Source organism: Pan troglodytes, chromosome 3, assembly GCF_028858775.2.
Source record: "Pan troglodytes isolate AG18354 chromosome 3, NHGRI_mPanTro3-v2.0_pri, whole genome shotgun sequence".
In the NCBI taxonomy this organism is placed as follows: Eukaryota; Metazoa; Chordata; class Mammalia; order Primates; family Hominidae; genus Pan; species Pan troglodytes.
Genome location: NC_072401.2, coordinates 104,635,718 through 104,656,253, shown reverse-complemented (window position 1 = coordinate 104,656,253; position 20,536 = coordinate 104,635,718). Strand labels below are relative to the sequence as shown.

The following is a 20,536-nucleotide window of genomic DNA, read 5'->3' as shown; positions in this document are numbered from 1 at the left end:
CTAGTTTCCTGATAGGGAATTTCTCTTACGTGTATCTTACATGGAAATATACAATGAAACCATTACAGATTTACTCTGTGGCACTCAAAAAATGAAACCTTTAATTATTCGAGAAGATGTCAATGTGAGTAGCAGACTTAAGGGAGCTTTAAAATTGACTGACTTATTGAGATTATTGTTCTTGAATGTTTACCTTTAATTTCTATAGTTTTTAAAGTGTCTCCTATTTCTATAGTATGTGAGGGTTTTTTTGAAGTATTTATACTCATCTTTTAAACAATATGAATAGTTTTAAAATACTGACAGCTCTAATATTTTGGTTTAAGTGTAAAAATAGCAAGTTGGAAGTATCAGGTTAGAATTTGTTGTGCTTTGGTATATGAAATAAATTGTGGGTATTCATAGAATTACTTGTTACATTCCTACAGAATTATGGTTCCATTTGCCACTTTTAACTTTCACAAATGAATTCTATAATAGTTTGCACCTTCTTTTGAAAAGCAAACTTGTGACTTCTATTTCTGTAATCTTTCCATAATTAAACTTGTTTCAGAGGAATGTGTATGTTGCTGATCTCACAGAAGAAGTTGTATATACATCAGAAATGGCTTTGAAATGGATTACAAAGGGTGAAAGTAAGACTTTATGCTGTATTTCTTTAGAACACTTGTAAAAACTATCTTTTCAATCAAGCACGTTTGGACCTCAAATCATACTTTTTTAAGTTAAAATAAAAAGTATTGTGTTTCTATGGATTTTAATATATATGCAGCTGAAATATAACTCATTTTTACAGAGAGCAGGCATTATGGAGAAACAAAAATGAATCAAAGAAGCAGTCGTTCTCATACCATCTTTAGGATGGTAGGTAATTCTCTCTATCTATCTATTAGATCTTTCCAAGTAAGAATGCACTAATTTTTCTACAGCTTGCCTTTTCTATCTAGATTTTGGAAAGTAGAGAGAAGGGTGAACCTTCTAATTGTGAAGGATCTGTTAAGGTATCCCATTTGGTGAGTATTAATGAACCATAATAATGTACTGTATGGGCCAAAACAAAATTTAATTTAGTTGCTGGATGTTTGGTTTAATAAGAACTGTTAACTAAACTAAATGTGGGAGGAAATCTACAAATTGTCTGCTTAGTCTTGTCAGTATCATCAAATTCCTAGCTAAAATGTCGTAGGAAAAATTCAGAGGATCTTTCTTCCTGTTATGTCATGGTTGCCATCTCCTAAAATTTAAATGTCAGGGCTATAGGGTTATAGGAATTGATGTTTTTTCTAACCACTAATGAAGTAGAATTTTTTTCTATACACATTTAACACTTTAGATCATCTTAGAATTTGAGGGTCTTTTTGTAAAATCTCAGCCAATGTAATTTAGACTTATGTGATCAACAAAAATCTAGGTTGGATGGTTAAAAAGTAATCACATTACTTTAGGTTTTACTTAAGTACAATAATAAAATATATTTTGTATTGTAAACATAGTATTTTAGACTGTAAATCCATTGAGGAGTGATACTGCATTCATCCTGGTAGCCCCAACACATTATACCTATTTTATGTCTAATATAGATTTGCTGAATAAGCGAATATATGCATTATGCAAACATTCCTATATTCCACATTAGTAAACCTTCACTTCCTTCTTGCCACACTAAATTATTGCTGTTTCTTTCTTGCTCCTTTTCTATCCTTTACCATATTGCTTTATTCTGCATTTTTAGGGCCTAAATTCTTTAGCTTGATGTGGGATATGATGTAAGATTATTTGATTAGAAAACTTCAGGGAAAAAAGCAATCTATAATATGTTTATTCATTTTCAGATTTTATAAAATTAGATTATTAATTAATTAATATTCAATCCTAATTTCACCTTAGCTATTTTGCTATAAAATTGTATAACTTATTTTAGTAGACTTTAATCTTGTTTTAATTTAACAATAAAAAACCAAACCCTAACCTCTTTAGTTTTCTCATCCAAGACTGTGATATTTCGTATAATTTTAACTTTTAATAATTTAGCTTTAATACTCTTGGCATATTCAGTGATCTACTTGATGATTTTCCTCATGTTACGTGATGCTCTGTCATTCGTGTTCCATCTGTTCCAACCCTCCAGCCTACCCACTTACTCTAAGAATCTTCTTGGAAAGAAGTCTCTAAAGAGTCATCTCTGTCTCTTTAGAGGTGGCTCTTTTCTGATTATCTCCTGGCCTTGGTGGGATGATAATATCCAGTTTCTCTTAGCTGTACTCCTCTGTTTTCTACCCTGGCTTCTTTTTCCCTACCCTCCTAAAAAAATAATTAAAAAAAAAAACTTGGAGGTATTCTGTGACGTTTCTTACTCAAGTTCTTGCTCTCAAATGTTCTGTCATCATTCCCATGTTGATGACTGCCAAATATTTTACCTATAGTCTCTGAATTCTAATTCATGTCTTCCTAAAGATGGTTATAATTGTGTCCCATCATTATCTCAAACTTTAATATGTCTAAAACGAAACTATTTTCTTCCTACCATAGTGAATATTCCTTATTTCCAGTAAAACCAGCATTATCCTAGCTGCCTAAGCTGGAAACCTAAGTCAATTTTGACTCATCTTTTTCTGCCTTTCTCTTTGTCCACTTGTCCCATTTCTTACTGATCCTACCTTTAAACATTTCCATGGGTGCTACACTCATTTACTTTCTCATCTCTCTTGAATTACTATGTCAGTCTCCTGGAACCTTGTCTCCATGACTCTTGTCTTTGTTTCTTGAAGTCATCATAAGGATTTCTAATATACTAACCATTGCTTTTGTATATCACTTCCTGGGGCAAGATTTGGCCACTCTTAACCAATCTAACTTTATTTCCTTCTGCTCCACATGAACTCCTCCCTCATAGATTGGGCCTCTGAGTATCTTTGAATATGAATGCTTGTTCTCATCTTTAACCTTCACTCATGCTGCCTTCATTACCACTTTGCCCTTTTATTATGTATCTGTGTCATCTGTAGTGGACACTGTGCAAGAAAAATTAGCCTCCTTAACTGGTAATACATATTTACCTGCCTAGTCTCAAAAATCTCCACAGAGAGAAATAACGTAAAGCTTTGACTTTCTTTCAAATCACTCACAATATTTACTAAGTTGTTATTGTCTTCTGAGCATGGTGTTGGGCTCTGAGATTAAAAAAACAATAAACAAGTCATCCCTTCACTGCTTCTCTTACAAGCAGTCTCCTCTGCCACCTCCCTAACCCAAGCTGGTATTATCTGTCACCCAGATTCCTGCCCCAGCTGCCTGATGGGGCTGCCTGCAGCTGCTCTTGCCCCTTCCCAATCCATCCTCCACCCAGTAGTCATAGTGGATCCATTGTGGGAGCCATTGCTGAGCTTTATGCAAGGTTCTCTTTTTTTTTTCCAGTTTTACGTTTTTATTATTTTTATTTATTTTTTAATTATACTTTAAGTTTTAGGGTACATGTGCACAACATGCAGGTTTGTTACATATGTATACATGTGCCACGTTGGTATACTGCACCCATTAACTCGTCATTTACATTAGGTATATCTCCTAATGCTATCCCCCCCTCCCCCCACCCCACAACAGGCCCCGGTGTGTGATGTTCCCCTTCCTGTGTCCACGTGTTCTCATTGTTCAGTTCCAACCTATGAGTGAGAACATGCGGTGTTTGGTTTTTTGTCCTTGCGATAGTTTGCTGAGAATGATGGTTTCCAGCTTCATCCATGTCCCTACAAAGGACATGACCTCATCATTTTTTATGGCTGCATAGAATTTCATGGTGTATATGTGCCACATTTTCTTAATCCAGTCTATCATTGTTGGACATTTGGGTTGGTTCCAAGTCTTTCCTATTGTGAATAGTGCCACAATAAATATACGTGTGCATATGTCTTTATAGCAGCATGATTTTATAATCCTTTGGGTATATACCCAGTAATGGGATGGCTGGGTCAAATGGTATTTCTAGTTCTAGATCCCTGAGGAATCGCCACACTGTCTTCCACAATGGTTGAAGTAGTTTACAGTCCCACCAACAGTGTCAAAGTGTTCCTATTTCTCCACATCCTCTCCAGCACCTGTTGTTCCCTGACTTTTTAACGATTGCCATTCTAACTGGTGTGAGATGGTATCTCATTGTGGTTTTGATTTGCATTTCTCTGATGGCCAGTGATGATGAGCATTTTTTCATGTGTCTTTTGGCTGCATAAATGTCTTCTTTTGAGAAGTGTCTGTTCATATCTTTTGCCCACTTGTTGATGTGGTTGTTTGTTTTTTTTTTTCTAAATTTGTTTGAGTTCTTTATATGTTCTGGATATTAGCCCTTTGTCAGATGAGTAGATTGCAAAAATTTTCTCCCTTTCTATAGGTTGCCTGTTCACTCTGATGGTAGTTTCTTTTGCTGTGCAGAAGCTCGTTAGTTTACTTAGATCCCCTTTGTCAATTTTGGCTTTTGTTGTCATTGCTTTTGGTGTTTTAGACATGAAGTCCTTGCCCATGCCTATGTCCTGAATGGTATCACCTAGGTTTTCTTCTAGGGTTTTTATGGTTTTAGGTCTCACATTTAAGTCTTTAATCCATCTTGAAATAATTTTTGTATAAGGTGTAAGGAAGGGATCCAGTTTCAGCTTTCTACATATGGCTAGCCAGTTTTCCCAGCACCATTTATTAAATAGGCAATCCTTTCTCCATTTCTTGTTTTTATCAGGTTTGTCAAAGATCAGATAGTTGTAGATATGTGGCATTATTTCTGAGGGCTCTGTTCCTTTCCATTGGTCTATATCTCTGTTTTGGTACTAGTACCATGCTGTTTTGGTTACTGTAGCCTTGTAGTATAGTTTGAAGTCAGGTAGCATGATGCCTCCAGCTTTGCTCTTTTGGCTTAGGATTGACTTGGCAATGCGGGCTCTTTTTTGGTTCCATATGAACCTTAAAGTAGTTTTTTCCAGTTCTGTGAAGAAAAGTCATTGGTAGCTTGATGGGGATGGCAATGAATCTATAAATTACCTTGGGCAGTATGGCCATTTTCACGATATTGATTCTTCCTACCCATGGGCATGGAATGTTCTTCCATTTGTTTGTATCCTCTTTTATTTCGTTGAGCAGTGGTTTGTAGTTCTCCTTGAAGAGGTCCTGCACATCCCTTATAAGTTGGATTCCTAGGTATTTTATTCTCTTTGAAGCAATTGTGAATGGGAGTTCACTCATGATTTGGCTCTCTGTTTGTCTGTTATTGGTGTATAAGAATGCTTGTGATTTTTGCACATTGATTTTGTATCCTGAGACTTTGCTGAAGTTGCTTATCAGCCTAAGGAGATTTTGGGCTGAGACGATGGGGTTTTCTAGATACACAATCATGTCATCTGCAAACAGGGACAATTTGACTTCCTCTTTTCCTAATTGAATACCCTTTATTTCCTTCTCCTGCCTGATTACTCTGGCCAGAACTTCCAACACTATGTTGAATAGGAGTGGTGAGAGAGGGCATCCTTGTCTTGTGCCAGTTTTTAAAGGGAATGCTTCAAGTTTTTGCCCATTCAGTATGATATTGGCTGTGGGTTTGTCATAGATAGCTGTTATTATTTTGAGATACGTCCCATCAATACCTAATTTATTGAGAGTTTTTAGCATGAAGTGTTGTTGAATTTTGTTAAAGGCCTTTTCTGCATCTATTGAGATAATCATGTGGTTTTTGTCTTTGGTTCTGTTTATAGGCTGGATTACATTTATTGATTTTTGTATGTTAAACCAGCCTTGCATCCCAGAGATGAAGCCCACTTGATCATGGTGGATAAGCTTTTTGATGTGCTGCTGGATTCTGTTTGCCAGTATTTTATTGAGGATTTTTGCATTGATGTTCATTAGGGGTATTGGTCTGAAATTCTCTTTTGTTGTTGTGTCTCTGCCAGGCTTTGGTTTCAGGATGATGCTGGCCTCATAAAATGAGTTAGGGAGGATTCCCTTGTTTTCTATTGATTAGAATAGTTTCAGAAGGAATGGTACCAGCTCCTCCTTGTACCTCTGGTAGAATTCAGCTGTGAATCCATCTGGTCCTGGGCTTTTTTTGGTTGGTAGGCTGTTAATTATTGCCTCAATTTCAGAGCCTGTTTTGGTCTATTCAGAGATTCACTTCTTCCTGATTTAGTCTTGGGAGGGTGTATGTGCCAGCAATTTATCCATTTCTTCCAGATTTTCTAGTTTATTTGCATAGAGGTGTTTATAGTGTTCTCTGATTTTAGTTTGTATTTCTGTGGGATCGGTGATGATATCCCCTTTATCATTTTTTATTGGGTCTATTTGATTCTTCTCTCTTTTCTTCTTTATTAGTCTTGCTAGCGGTCTATCAATTTTGTTGATCTTTTCAAAAAACCAGCTCCTGGATTCATTGATTTTTTGAAGGGTTTTTTGTGTCTCTGTCTCCTTCAGTTCTGCTCTGATCTTAGTTATTGCTTGCCGTCTGCTAGCTTTTGAATGTGTTTGATCTTGCTTTTCTAGTTCTTTTAATTGTGATGTTAGGGTGTCAATTTTAGATCTTTGCTGCTTTCTCTTGTGGGCATTTAGTGCTATAAGTTTCCCTCTACACACTGCTTTAAATGTGTCCCAGAGATTCTGGTGTGTTGTGTCTTGGTTCTCGTTGGTTTCAAAGAACATCTTTATTTCTGCCTTCATTTTGTTATGTACCCAGTAGTCATTCAGGAGCAGGTTGTTCAGTTTCCATGCAGTTGAGCGGTTTTGAGTGAGTTTCTTAATCCTGAGTTCTAGTTTGATTGCACTGTGGTCTGAGAGACAGTTTGTTATCATTTCTGTTCTTTTACATTTGCTGAGGAGTGCTTTACTTCCAACTATGTGGTCAATTTTGCAATAAGTGTGATGTGGTGCTGAGAAGAATGTATATTCTGTTGATTTGCGGTGGAGAGTTCTATAGATGTCTATTAGGTCCGCTTGGTGCAGAGTTGAGTTCAATTCCTGGATATCTTTGTTAACTTTCTGTCTCGTTGATCTGTCTAACGTTGACAGTGGGGTGTTAAAGTCTCCCATTATTATTGTGTGGGAGTCTAAGTCTCTTTGTAGGTCTCTAAGGACTTGCTTTATGAATCTGGGTGCTCCTGTATTGGGTGCATATATATTTAGGATAGTTAGCTCTTCTTGTTGAATTGATCCCTTTACCATTGTGTAATGGTCTTTGTCTCTTTTGATCTTTGTTGGTTTAAAGTCTGTTTTATGAGAGACTAGGATTGCAACCCCTGCCTTTTTTTGTTTTCCATTTGCTTGGTAGATCTTCCTCCATCCCTTTATTTTGAGCCTATGTGTGTCTCTGCACATGAGATGGGTTTCCTGAATACAGCACACTGATGGGTCTTGACTATCCAATTTGCCAGTCTGTGTCTTTTAATTGGAGCATTTAGCCCATTTACATTTAAAGTTAATATTGTTATGTGTGAATTTGATCCTGTCATTATGATGTTAGCTGATTATTTTGCTTGTTAGTTGATGCAGTTTCTTCCTAGCCTCAATGGTCTTTACAATTTGGCATGTTTTTGCAATGGCTGTTACCGGTTGTTCCTTTCCATGTTTAGTGCTTCCTTCAGGAGCTCTTGTAGGGCAGGCCTGGTGTTGACAAAATCTCTCAGCATTTGCTTGTCTGTAAAGGATTTTATTTCTCCTTCACTTATGAAGCTTAGTTTGGCTGGATATGAAATTCTGGGTTGAAAATTCTTTTCTTTAAGAATGTTGAATATTGGCCCCCACTCTCTTCTGGCTTGTAGAGTTTCTGCTGAGAGATCAGCTGTTAGTCTGATGGGCTTCCCTTTGTGGGTAGCCCGACCTTTCTCTCTGGCTGCCCTTAACATTTTTTCCTTCATTTCCACTTTGGTGAATCTGAAAATTATGTGTCTTGGAGTTGCTCTTCTTGAGGAGTATCTTTGTGGCATTCTCTGTATTTCCTGAATTTGATAAAACGTAATAAACAAACCTCCAAGAAATATGGGACTATTTGAAAAGACTAAATCTACGTCTGATTGGTGTGCCTGAAAGTGACAGGGAGAATGGAACAAAGTTGGAAAACACTCTGCAGTATATATTGTCCAGGAGAACTTCCCCAATCTAGCAAGGCAGGGTTCTATTACTCCCTTGCATAAAGCCCTGCAATGGCTTCTCATTGAATTTAAACATTTCAGAGTTTTAGATCTCACTTAAAAAGTCCTACATAATCTGGCCCCTGTCTACTTCTCTTATTCTGTCTTTTCCTGTCTTCACTTCACCAACTGTGCCACACTGCCTTTTCTATTTTTTGAACACACTGAGCACATTCTGCTTTGTGACTAAGTGTTTTGGCTATTCTTTTTGTCTATACTACTGTTTCCCTTGATCTTTTTGGGACCAGCTTCCTCTTCTACGGTGATTCAGATCGCAGCTTAATGACAAGCCTTCCACTGCTATCCAGTCCTATGAACCTAAAGCTACTGGCCCCTTTTCCCGCTCTATTTAAATAATCTCTGTTACACTTATCACAACATGTTTCTTATTTGTCTGTTTATCTCTTCTCACGAGCCTCCTCCTCTATGTAGAATGTAAGCTCCATGAGAGCAGAGACCTTATTTATTTGTAGCCCTAGCACCTGATGCACTTCCTGGAGCATAATAAGCAGCCACTTCTTTTCAATAATATTTGTGAAATGAAAGAGAGGTCCAGCTCTTAAAGATGCCACAGTAAAGTCATGGTATTGCTACAGCATAGTACAGCTAGCATGCATGACTAGCCCAACAAAATAAGTGCTATAAATGTAAGTTGTATCTATAAGTCATGTTTATAAAGGGTTGTGGTTATGCAGTTCAAGGAGCAGTTCATCTGAAATCTGGCGGGGAGGAAGGATAAAGTAGGCAAAGCTATGCTGAGGAGATAATCTTTGTGCCTGGTTCTTGAATAAAGAATAAGGACAGAATAGAACATTAGAACTAACTGAATAAAGGAAATAGCAAAAAGCTGGTGCTTGGAGGTGTAGAAGTACATGGGGTGTTTGGGGAATAGTGAGTAGTTCAGCTAGAGGTAAGAATAAGGGATGGATAAATACAAAGTTGGAGCCGTGCAAGTGCCAGCTTATAAAGAATTATATTTGCCATAGTAAGTTTTTGGACCTTGTATAGGAAACAGAACCTATACTCGTGGCATTATGGAAGATAAAAAGAAAGGAACAGATAGAGAACAGTTTGACTCAGAGAAAAAAGGGAATGCCTAAACAGTAGCATGGGAGACATGAATAGATCAAATATTCAGATATACCATGTATTAAAAATGTTCTTTCAGTAGTTTGAATTTTATTATTTCAAATTATCTGCCCTAAAGATTTATTTTTATCTATCTTACAGAATTTGGTTGATCTTGCAGGCAGTGAAAGAGCTGCTCAAACAGGCGCTGCAGGTAATTAAAACTCATGAAATATGTTAGTCTTAATGTCTTCCTATTTTACGGGTTTAAAAAGTACTACCAGGCATTTTTAGAAATTGATAAAGTAATTATATTCATTATTAATAATAATGAATCATTAATTGTGATTTTCTGATAAAAGTTTAACATAGAAATCAGCATCTGTATCTGCTTAATTTTTATTTTAGTCTACAATAGCATCAATTAAAAAATGAAAATTATACAATTGATGGGATTGTACAGCAGGAAAGCCCATGAGAATTCCATAAAAGCCATTTAAACTTTCAAAATAAGGAAATTAAGAAAGATAATGTGGTACAAAATTAATATGCAGATATTAATTTTTAAAAGTTAAAATATTAATAAAAACAAGTTAAAATATTTAGTAGACAAAAAGACTCCATTTATAATAACCTAAAAGATGTGATACCTAGGGAGAAACTCAACAAAGATTTGTACAAGACTGATACAAAGAAAACTTTTTTTTTTTTTTTTTTTTCCTAAGGCAGACTCTCACTCTGTCTCCCAGGCTGGAGTGCAGTGGCACGATCTCAGCTCAATGCACCCTCCACCTCCTGGGCTCAAGCAATTCTCATGCCTCAGCCTCCCAAGTAGCTGGGATTACAAACATGCACCATCAAGCCCAGCTAATTTTTGTATTTTTAGTAGAGACAGAGTTTCGCCATGTGGGTCGGGCTGGTCTCTAACTCTTGGCCTCAAGTGACCCGCCCACCTCAGCCTCCCAAAGTTCTGGGATTACAAGTGTGAGCCACCACACCCGGCCTAAGAAAACTTGTAAATCAGACTTGAAGGACACAAACAAATACTTGAAAAAATGGAGAAGCATACTTAAGTGGAAAAGATTCAAAATCACAAGGATATCAGGCCTCTGTGTTAATTTCTAGATTTAACACAATCCTAATAAAACTATCAAGAGTACATTTTCATGTTTAAATTAGGTAAAATGATTTTAAAATTTGTATGGAAACATAAAAACAGACAAGAGTAGCCAGGAAAATTCCAAAAAGCAGAAAGTGGAATTTAAGATTTTACTATCTTACTATAAGATAGTAAAACATATTATAATGCCATAGTAATTAAAACTGTGTGAATTGTCAGCCCAGTGAAATAGAATAGAAAATCCATCAAGAGTCCCAAATACATACAGAAGTTAGAATACAATAAAGATGGTCCTTCAAATTTGTAAAGAAAAGATAGATTATTCATTAATTGATAGCCATTTGGGAAAAAAATTAAGTCGGATCCATATATCATACACCAAGGAATGCATTATAAGTAGCTCAAAAGTTTCAATATAAAAAAACTAAAAATTATTGGAAGTCAACTTACAGTGGGAAAACCCTTTTGTAACTGATACAAAGTCCAGATGCCTTAAAAGCTTAAAAGAAACCAGCAAAAAACTGGGCAAAGGATATAAATGAATAGTTCATAATGCTTAAATGGTTTAGCTTGCACCTGCACTCTTGCCATTAGAAGAGCTGCTGATCCAAGGAAGATTAGAAGTTTGTTCAACAGACTTGAGCTCATTCTGCAACCTATTGTAGAGCCACTCAACTGAGCCTAGCCTACATCCACCAAACCAGTCCATCCTCAGACCTGTGAACAAAAAATAAATGCTTGTTTTAGCTGGTTGGTTAGGTAGTAATGTTAAAGCAATAGCTAATTAATGCACCTGTGAAATAACATCTGTTCAAAATTATTTTTGCAATTTTTTTTGTATAGGCAGTAGATTGAAAACCTACAGTCTTTCAACAGGGGATGGGGTGGGTGAATGAAGTCTGATGCAGCCGTAAAATGGAATTTTATACTTTAAAAAAGAATGAAAAAGATCAGTGTTTACCGATATGGAAATTTTTCCAAGATATGTTGCCAAGTGAGAAAAAGCAAAGTGCAAAATAGTATGTATGGACTGTTACTATTGATATCAGTGAAGGAAGGAAATAAATACATAGGAACTTGTATCTTTAAAAATCTCTAAAGAAAAAAACTAATAACAGTGGTTTCCTGGTAGAGGTATAGGAACTGGTTGAATGGGGATAAAAGTGGAAGGGAGCTTTTTCAAAGTGTACTTTTTTTAAAAACTTTTTGAACTGTGTGAGCATATTAACAATTTAAAAATAAGAAATTAGAGGCTAATTTGGTTGTAAGTTCATAGTTGCCTATATTTAGATGTTGGGAAAAAATTGATTTGAACTGAAGAGCTAGAGAAGCTCTTTCAGGAAACAGGTTTTTTTTTCCCTACATTCTTCCCTCCCTCTTCATTTTTTTCTTTTTACTATTTTTCTCAGGTAATAACCTTTCTGATTCACTTGAAGTGGGACCAATAGGGAGAGAGCTCTTTCTACCACTGATATTAAAGATGGGCTCATGTCTAAACCAGAGCATAGACTTTAGCATCTGCCCTCTAATTTCTCTCATTAACTTAGTGATAAATAAGTTTATCATCTAGAAAAGGAGTCAAGTTTAGTTTTCATATTTTTTAAATAAATTCAGGTGTGCGGCTCAAGGAAGGCTGTAATATAAATCGAAGCTTATTTATTTTGGGACAAGTGATCAAGAAACTTAGTGATGGACAAGTTGGGTAAGTTTATCCCGTTGTGCACTTACCTACTGATTCTTATATTTTTCATTAGGTTGAACATTGCAACATTTCGATGACACTCAAATGTACTGATTTCTTCCATATATTCAAAAACTTATACATATGGTTATAGTCTACTGAATTTACTTTCTGTTTTAAATATTTTTTAGTTAGTAGTTTTAATCTGCCTCATATAACCTGTAAACTAATTTTTGAAACTCTGGCTGATTTAAGAGTTCTGCATTAAAAACCAACTACTTTATTATATAAACGTTCTCAATCTTTTTCTCCCATAAACTTATTCCCTGCTAAGTGGTTTCATAAATTATCGAGATAGCAAGTTAACACGAATTCTCCAGAATTCCTTGGGAGGAAATGCAAAGACACGTATTATCTGCACAATTACTCCAGTATCTTTTGATGAGACCCTTACTGCTCTCCAGGTGAGTCTGATTTTTATCTCAACTTAATATAGGGGAAGATCAACTTGAAGAAGAAAACATTACCTACTAAAATTAAGCATAGTTTTTTAAAATTAACTCGCCTGTTATAATCGATATGTTGTCTACTAAATAGCATTTCTTAATTTAATTTTGCCTGACTTTGATTATTTGTATCTTACCTTCATAATTTTTGCCACATCCAACACTATTTTACTGAAATTGACTTGATATTTTTAAAATAACTCACTTTTTGTACTTAATTTATTGTAAAAGGAAACTTTAATATTAGTCCTATCAATGGGAAACTATTATTACTTGCCACAAATAGAAGGTAACAAAAAAAATTGTGTGTCTGTCTGTATAACAAAATAATTCTGAAATTCCTGGTAGTTAACTGTTGCCTTCATTTGCTCTGAGCCTAAGGCCTACATTTTCTATTTTAAAAAGGAAAGGAACCAGCCTGACCAACGTGGAAAAACCCTGTCTCTACTAAAAATACAAAATTAGCCAGATGTGGTAGCACATGCCTGTAATCCCAGCTACTGGGGAGGCTGAGGCAGGAGAATCACTTGAACCCAGGAGGCAGAGGTTGTGGTGAGCCGAGATTGCGCCATTGCACTCCAGCCTAGGCAGCAAGAGCGAAACTATGTCTCAAAACAAAAAACAAAAAACAAAAAAAAAAGGAAAGGAAAAATGAGAAATATCAGTAGGGTAGCTTTCTCAATGAAGGATTCAATGTTATCTAATGGTCACCTTGGTGTACCCACCTAAAGTTACTTATGGTACTTATACTCTGAGAAACATTGCTTTAAATAGCTATTGAGCACCAGATCAAGGTACTGTCAGAGGTGCAAAGAGAAACTAGAGTCCCTGGCTTAACAGAATTTATGAATTCTGTGACAAGGCACATAACACTTGTCTTGCAACATAATTGCCTTTGATTAGTAGTTAAGTGGTTAATAACTAGTATAGAGTTTAAAGGAAGGAGAGATATTTTTGGCTAGAAGCAAAACTTCAGAGTAGAGGAGGCGTTAGCACTGGACCTTGAGGGGTAAATGAGATTCCAATGAGCTGATGTTTTAAAGTTCTCTCAATATATCTTTTTTATTCTCCTGAAGACTATCACCCAGGATAAGTTACAGAGCATTGTTATAAGGACATAGAATGTTCCCTTTGTTCAAAAGTATTAAGCCAACTAGAAAGAGTATTGATTTTTTTAATCTTGAATATAAGAAAGCTAAATATTATTAATTAAATTCGAATTTTTTTAAGTGTTGAACACTTAGCACTTTTGTATTTTTTTTCCAGTTTGCCAGTACTGCTAAATACATGAAGAATACTCCTTATGTTAATGAGGTATCAACTGATGAAGCTCTCCTGAAAAGGTATAGGAAAGAAATAATGGATCTTAAAAAACAATTAGAGGAGGTATGTATGAACCATTTATTTCATTAAATAGAAAGAACCAATTTAGAATGGAGACCTGCCCAAATGCTCAGAGACTCTTCATTCCTGAATATCTGAGTTGCTACAACTTAGGTTTTTAGTCACTTTTAAAGAAGAAGAAATCCACTCATAAAAATTTTAGTTTAATTTACTATAAATTGTAAGATTTGGTTCTTGAAATTATTTTAGATTTTGTTTTTTATTTTCAAAGGGCAAAATCTGAGATTATCAAATGGGCCAAGTAGAGACATTTCTTAAAATTTTTCACAAATACATATGAATTCGGTTAAAAAGAAAAACTACAGAGTTACTTAGAACCACCTTCTGTGTTTTCATGTTATCCTGAATTCCTCTTCTAACCCTTAGATAGCAGTCTAATAATATAGCATAATTACTTATCATTTTAGTTTGTTTTAACCATCATGGTCCCATATTTTGTAAAAAATCACGCATTAAGGATCTTTTTTAAAATGAGCTAAAATATCAGATGGTAATCTTGTGAGAACATCTCTATCTTTACTATCAGAATTCAAGTCTTTGTTTTGTGACTTCTGACTATTCATATCTTCTTAGGCAATTAATAGAGTTATATTAACAGCATTGGTGTCTTATACATGGTATATAGAATAGTTACATGTGAAGAAATGTGTATTTTATTGTAAGTCTGAGAAATTATTGATTATGGTAACTGCATTTTGGTGTTCTGCAGTTAGAGTATATTTTATTTCAGTGAAATTAAAATTCTTATAGTTCATATACAAATTTAATATTTTATTCTTTTATGCTACTTTAAGGTTTTAAAACTTAGCCACATTTATTATTAACATAATCCAATATTGCATTCTATAGGTTTCTTTAGAGACGCGGGCTCAGGCAATGGAAAAAGACCAACTGACCCAACTTTTGGAAGAAAAAGATTTGCTTCAGAAAGTACAGAATGAGAAAATTGAAAACTTAACGCGGATGCTGGTGACCTCTTCTTCCCTCACGTTGCAACAGGAATTAAAGGTAAAATTAAAAGATGACAGCTTAAACTTGATGTACAGAGAATAGAATTGGTATTTCTATATGTTTATTATATAGTATGCACTTTCTATCCTTTGATACAGTATATTCAAGAAACCCAGAAGATTTTGTGTTTTCATAGTACCTAAGAGATTCATTAAAAATGCCAATTTCTGATTCCTATTTGTAGAGATTCTAATTCAACAAGTTTGGAATGTATTTAAATAATTTATTTGCAATATTCTGCTTAATAAATTCTAGAGAAACTGGGTGATTGGAAGCCATAGGTTTCTAGAATATGTGGAAATATTATTTTCTACTTAAACAGAAATATTAATCTCAGGAAAATTGGTGTAGAATATAAAACAACATAATTGTGTCAATGTAGACTCTGGTGAAAGAAAAACAACATCGTGAACAAAATTCTTACTTTGTTTGTGTGATTTTTTTGTTTGTTTTTAATTGAGTAGGAATTTATTTATTCAATAGACTTTTTGGGGTGTGAGGGTGTCATGGATAAGAGAATGACCTCTGGAGCTAGACTGCCTGGATTTGAATCTGTCATTTCCTGACTCTTGGCCTTGGACAATTTCTTGAATTCACTTTGCTGCTTTTTCCTGTGGAAGTAGCAGTGTGGAATAGCTTGATACTCACCTCATAAGTGTTGTGTGAGAATTAAATGAGATAATAGGTAGAATTAGCTCAACACAGCACTTTGCACACAGCATATTCTCAACTAATGTACATTGTTAATGTGAATAAGCATTATGTACAGAGGTATATAGAAGACAATCAAGAACTATTGGTTGAGTGGTGAGCAGGAAGTAGCCCAATGAAAGACCTAGAGAAGAATGTTTCAAAAGAGACCTACATGTACAAAATCTTGGAGTTGTGAAGAAACATTATGCATTCCTTGCACTTAAGATGTTCTAGTAGCAGGGGCGTTTTAAATCTCCTTGAGGGATTTGAATGTGATGTTTTGCTAACAACAAAGAACAGCCTTGTGTGTGACATCAGAATTATAGTTGAGAAAGATATAGCTGCTGTGCACATCAGATTGCTTGGGCCTGCAAAGATTATGGCTCTGGAGTTGGAGTGAATTGGATAAATTGGAGAAATGTTTGGAAGGTAAACTTAGCAGGACTTTGTGATTGTTTGGATGTTGAGGGCAGAGAAAGGGAGAAGGAGGTGTCCGGAATGACTTGCAAGCAATTCCTTGGCTCCATGGGTAGCTGGTAACAATATTGGTTGAGTTAAGGCACACTGAATAAAGAGCAGTGGAAATGGTGGGTGTTTTATTTGGGATTTCTTTTGTTTGAGATGTCAGGCTGTTGAAAATGCAAATGTGTGAATATGAGTAGAAGATTTGAGATATAAATATCAATTTGGGCATTAATTACTACAGATCCAAATTAAAGTTTGTTCTGGTTGCATGTTGAGAGAAGGCAACAGAAGGCAAAGTGACAGAAGGCAAAACTCCAATTGGGTAAGGCAGAGAAAGAAGAATCCGTAAAGCAACCCAGGTTTAGCTCTACAGTTAAGAATAAAACCTAGTGAATATGGTAGCTAAGGGGAGAGAATATTTCAGGGAGGTAGTGGTCAGCAGTGTCATATTCTGCTGAGAAGTTAAATAAGATAAAGATGGACAAAAATTATTTGCATTTAGAAACACAGAGCTCATTTGCAAAAGTAATTTGAGTTAAGTGATGGGGGTGAAAGCCACCTTATAGTGTGTTGAGGTGGCCTAGATGGATGGAATCTTGAATATAGTAGAAAGAATTGGACTAACATAGGAGAAATACCTCTTGAATTGGAGCAAACATGGAGGAAAGGATAGGCTTCTGTGCAGGTAGTACTCTTAGGAGTTTAGGTTTATACTTTCTTTGTGAAATAGGTTTAATTCTTCTGCTGAGATGGCAGGTGATGGTAGAGTCATAAGTTTGCAGAGATACTAGGGGTTTGAAATAGGCTAGCCTTTGTAGGTAATGAAAAAGAAAGCTGACAAGGGGGAAGGGAATATTGCCATGCAACATTAAATGTCCAGTTTATCTTGTCAGCCGGTCTTCTGGCTGTGTGGCTCTGGCAGTGCTCAGGAGGCTGATAAAGGTCTTGAACACAGTGTCATTTGAGTGTGCCGTGTAGGGTACATGTAAGGGACAGAGAGTGGGTCAAATAATTTGAGAACATTGACCTCAAATTTCAAACATGATTACAGTGATCTATGGAATCTAAGATGAGAGGGTGAGAACCAAGAGGGAGATGGCAAAAAAAAAAAAGTCATGCAACAAGGGAACAGAGCTAAATAGCCCCTGATGAGCTAAATAGCTATAGTGGGATTAACTAAAGTAATGATTTGGAAGGATAGCAACGGCAATGAGAGCAAGAGGTCTAGGTTTATGACTTTCAGATAATGACAAGGTCCAGGTGTGGCTTTGGTAGCAACTGGCATTAAACTGAAGGTTATTGGAGTCGAGGATTTGAATATGATGGGGCTTTTGCAGAGCAGGGTGTGGAAACGGCTGGCCATTTCAAGCAGAAGGACAGCACTCAGAGAGGCATGACAGTATGCAGTATATTCTGGGGACAACAAGTAATCTTAAGAGGCAATGTGATGGAATGGTTGCATGGATAGGCTCTGAAGTAATAGACAATGGGCTCAGCCACCAATTGGCTATACAACCTTATGCAACTTCTCCAAACTTGTTGGGCACCCAGCTCATCTGTTAAAAAGATGTAGTAAGGTTGATACTCGATACAAGTATCATCTCATCTTATTTGATTCTCTCAACAACCTTAGGGTTATGTGTTTCAGATGTGATTACAACCCTAGGGTTGCCGAGAGAGTCAAATAAGATGAGCTGATACTTGCACCCAGTAAAGAGTCAAGAGAAGAATGGTGGCTATGAAACCTGGAGAAACACACTTAAGAGGCAGGCACAGGAAGAGAAACTAGCAAAGCAGAGTGAGTGGTAAGGACAGCAGCTGGGTAAGATAAGAACCAGGAGATGGGTCCCTGAAGTGTTGAGGAAGGAGTGGATAAATGATGAGGAGGACAAAGTAGGAAAAAAAGAAAATGGTAGTTAGAGTGAAGTAAAGAGTCAAGAGTTTGATTTTTTTTTTTTAAGCAATATCCTTAGACTAATAAAATTTTAAACTAGGCTTAATAAGAATTCTATCAAGTCAATGGTTTTCAAAAATAGAAACTAGTTCCCTTGTTTTATTATGTTTGAATACAGATCTATATGACATAATTTTGATTTCTTCTTCTTTAGGATAAAAGAAAACGAAGAGTTACTTGGTGCCTTGGCAAAATTAACAAAATGAAGAACTCAAACTATGCAGATCAATTTAATATGCCAACAAATATAACAACAAAAACACATAAGCTTTCTATAAATTTATTACGAGAAATTGATGAATGTGAGTGCTTTTTTCAAGTGGAACTATGTTTAATTATAAAAGCATCCTTATAAAGAGAAACTATGTTTATAGCTCAGTTAATGTGATAAACATGTTTAAATACTGTGTATTTCATATGTGATTACAATGGAGACTATGATTTAAAATAAGTAATTCTAAAAATACAAAAAAACTAGCTGTGCGTGGTTGCAGGCACCTGTAATCCCGGCTACTTGGGAGGCTGAGGCAGGAGAATCGCTTGAACCTGGGAGGCGGAGCTTGCAGTGAGCCAAGATCCGTTGCACTCCAGCCTGGGTGACAAGAGTGAAACTCTGTCTCAAACAAATATAAATAAATAAATAAATAGAAAGTAATCATAAGTTCTTTATTCTGAATCTCCTAAGAATGATGCACTAGTTGAAACACACATGAGACAGGTGTTTTTATTTTCTAATTATTATTCAATTAAATTATTAGTTATATGGCATCTGCCTTTGCTAATCTTAAAAGAGTGGCATTGACATAGGAATCTGTTTCAAAATTATTTCTTCAATAGTACAGTCTGTTGGGGGGGCATTTTAAATCTACTTATAATGATCAAATCTCAAATTCAGAATTTGTCCTTTTAACCTATATTTCATTAAGGATCCTGTATTGTGTCACTAATTCCAACCAGTGATCATCTTAATTCATACAATAATATAAATGATCATATCTATTAATGTACTTTTGGTATTCATACTCTGAGCACATATTAGTTAATTTGAAGTTCTTAGTATCTCTGATAAGAATTTTTTTAGTAATCTTTAATTTGACTTAGGAAATTTGGTAAACATGTTCATGGACAAATTTTTTTTTTCTCTAATTATAGCTGTCTGTTCAGAGTCTGATGTTTTCAGTAACACTCTTGATACATTAAGTGAGATAGAATGGAATCCAGCAACAAAGCTACTAAATCAGGTAACTTAATGTATTTTACAGCATATAATGCTTTTACTCTTTTTAAAATTCTTTTGTTATTAGATTTTGTTACTTGTTCTCATTTAATTTCAGTAATGATTTTGGCTCTAATGAAGGCTTTTCTCTTTACATTTCTACTCTATAACCATCAGGCACCTAGAGGAAGGCTAAAAATTTCATAAGGCAGACATGTGCTAGTAGGTAAACCTTTGCCTGTAGCTCTTTACTAGCAGATCTTAGTATTCATAATGTTTGTAAAGTTTCTGTTTTGCCTTGGTAAACTTCATTAGGGTAACAATTCTCATTTTAAAAGTGTCAATTCTCAGGCATTTATAATGTATAGAATAATATATCAGGGAGAGGTAATTTTGGTGAATACATCAGTAAGTTTAGATTCCGTGTTTACTTAGTAGATTGCTTGTGTTTAAAGATGTATAGTTGTATAAAGTAATAGACATTTTCATTTGAATTTTAGAATATAATTGCATTACTCCTTATTATTGTTAGTTAATTCCTATAAAGTATTATTGACAAAGTGTTTTTGTGTTCCTAATACATACAATAGAAGTTTCTTGGGTTTTTTTTACAATCTCTGGTGTAAAGTATTTTTTTAACTCATGGTTTATCTCTTCTCTTATAATAATATAGAAAATAGAAATAGGCCTCTTTATAGTAAAACACAGTTATCATTAGCTTTAGAAGTCAATAAATAATATCTCTGTTTCCATTCTTGAATTCAGAACCATCTGAGACATAAAATAGGAGTTAGTTAGATTGGGGAATTAAATTATCAGTTTTATTACTGAGGAGCTTGAGGACTTATGGTCAAAATTCCCTGTCAGGCACAGGCAAACATACAATTTATTGAAATATTTTTAAAATTCTCCTTCTTTCAAAATAATATATTCTAAGTTAGCTAGTTTGCCAAAATGTAGAACTTTAGAAAGATATCAAATCAAAGTTAAAGTAGTTATTTAAATAATCCAAATTTTATTAAGGAAATAAAAAATATATGAATTTTCTGATTGGAAAATCTGTTCTTATTTATAATAGGAGAATATAGAAGGTGAGTTGAACTCACTTCGTGCTGACTATGATAATCTGGTATTAGACTATGAACAACTACGAACAGAAAAAGAAGAAATGGAATTGAAATTAAAAGAAAAGAATGATTTGGATGAATTTGAGGCTCTAGAAAGAAAAACTAAAAAAGATCAAGAGGTAAAAGAGACAGAAATGTAAAACT

The 20,536-nt window shown here is 35.1% G+C and overlaps 1 protein-coding gene across 16 annotated transcripts in view; it reads left to right on the top strand.

The window, feature by feature from the left end:
* CENPE (centromere protein E) overlaps positions 1-20,536 on the top strand; it is a 92,857-nt gene that overhangs the window by 3,236 nt on the left and 69,085 nt on the right. For all 16 annotated transcript variants that reach the window (XM_063808987.1, XM_009448085.5, XM_009448079.5 and 13 more), the window contains exons 5-16: positions 5-124; positions 554-635; positions 797-864; positions 948-1,013; positions 9,378-9,429; positions 11,950-12,037; positions 12,351-12,480; positions 13,789-13,908; positions 14,776-14,934; positions 18,204-18,351; positions 19,202-19,290; positions 20,344-20,511. In XM_063808987.1, the coding sequence (XP_063665057.1) occupies positions 5-124; positions 554-635; positions 797-864; positions 948-1,013; positions 9,378-9,429; positions 11,950-12,037; positions 12,351-12,480; positions 13,789-13,908; positions 14,776-14,934; positions 18,204-18,351; positions 19,202-19,290; positions 20,344-20,511 (1,290 nt within the window). The remainder of the gene's footprint in view (positions 1-4; positions 125-553; positions 636-796; positions 865-947; positions 1,014-9,377; positions 9,430-11,949; positions 12,038-12,350; positions 12,481-13,788; positions 13,909-14,775; positions 14,935-18,203; positions 18,352-19,201; positions 19,291-20,343; positions 20,512-20,536) is intronic.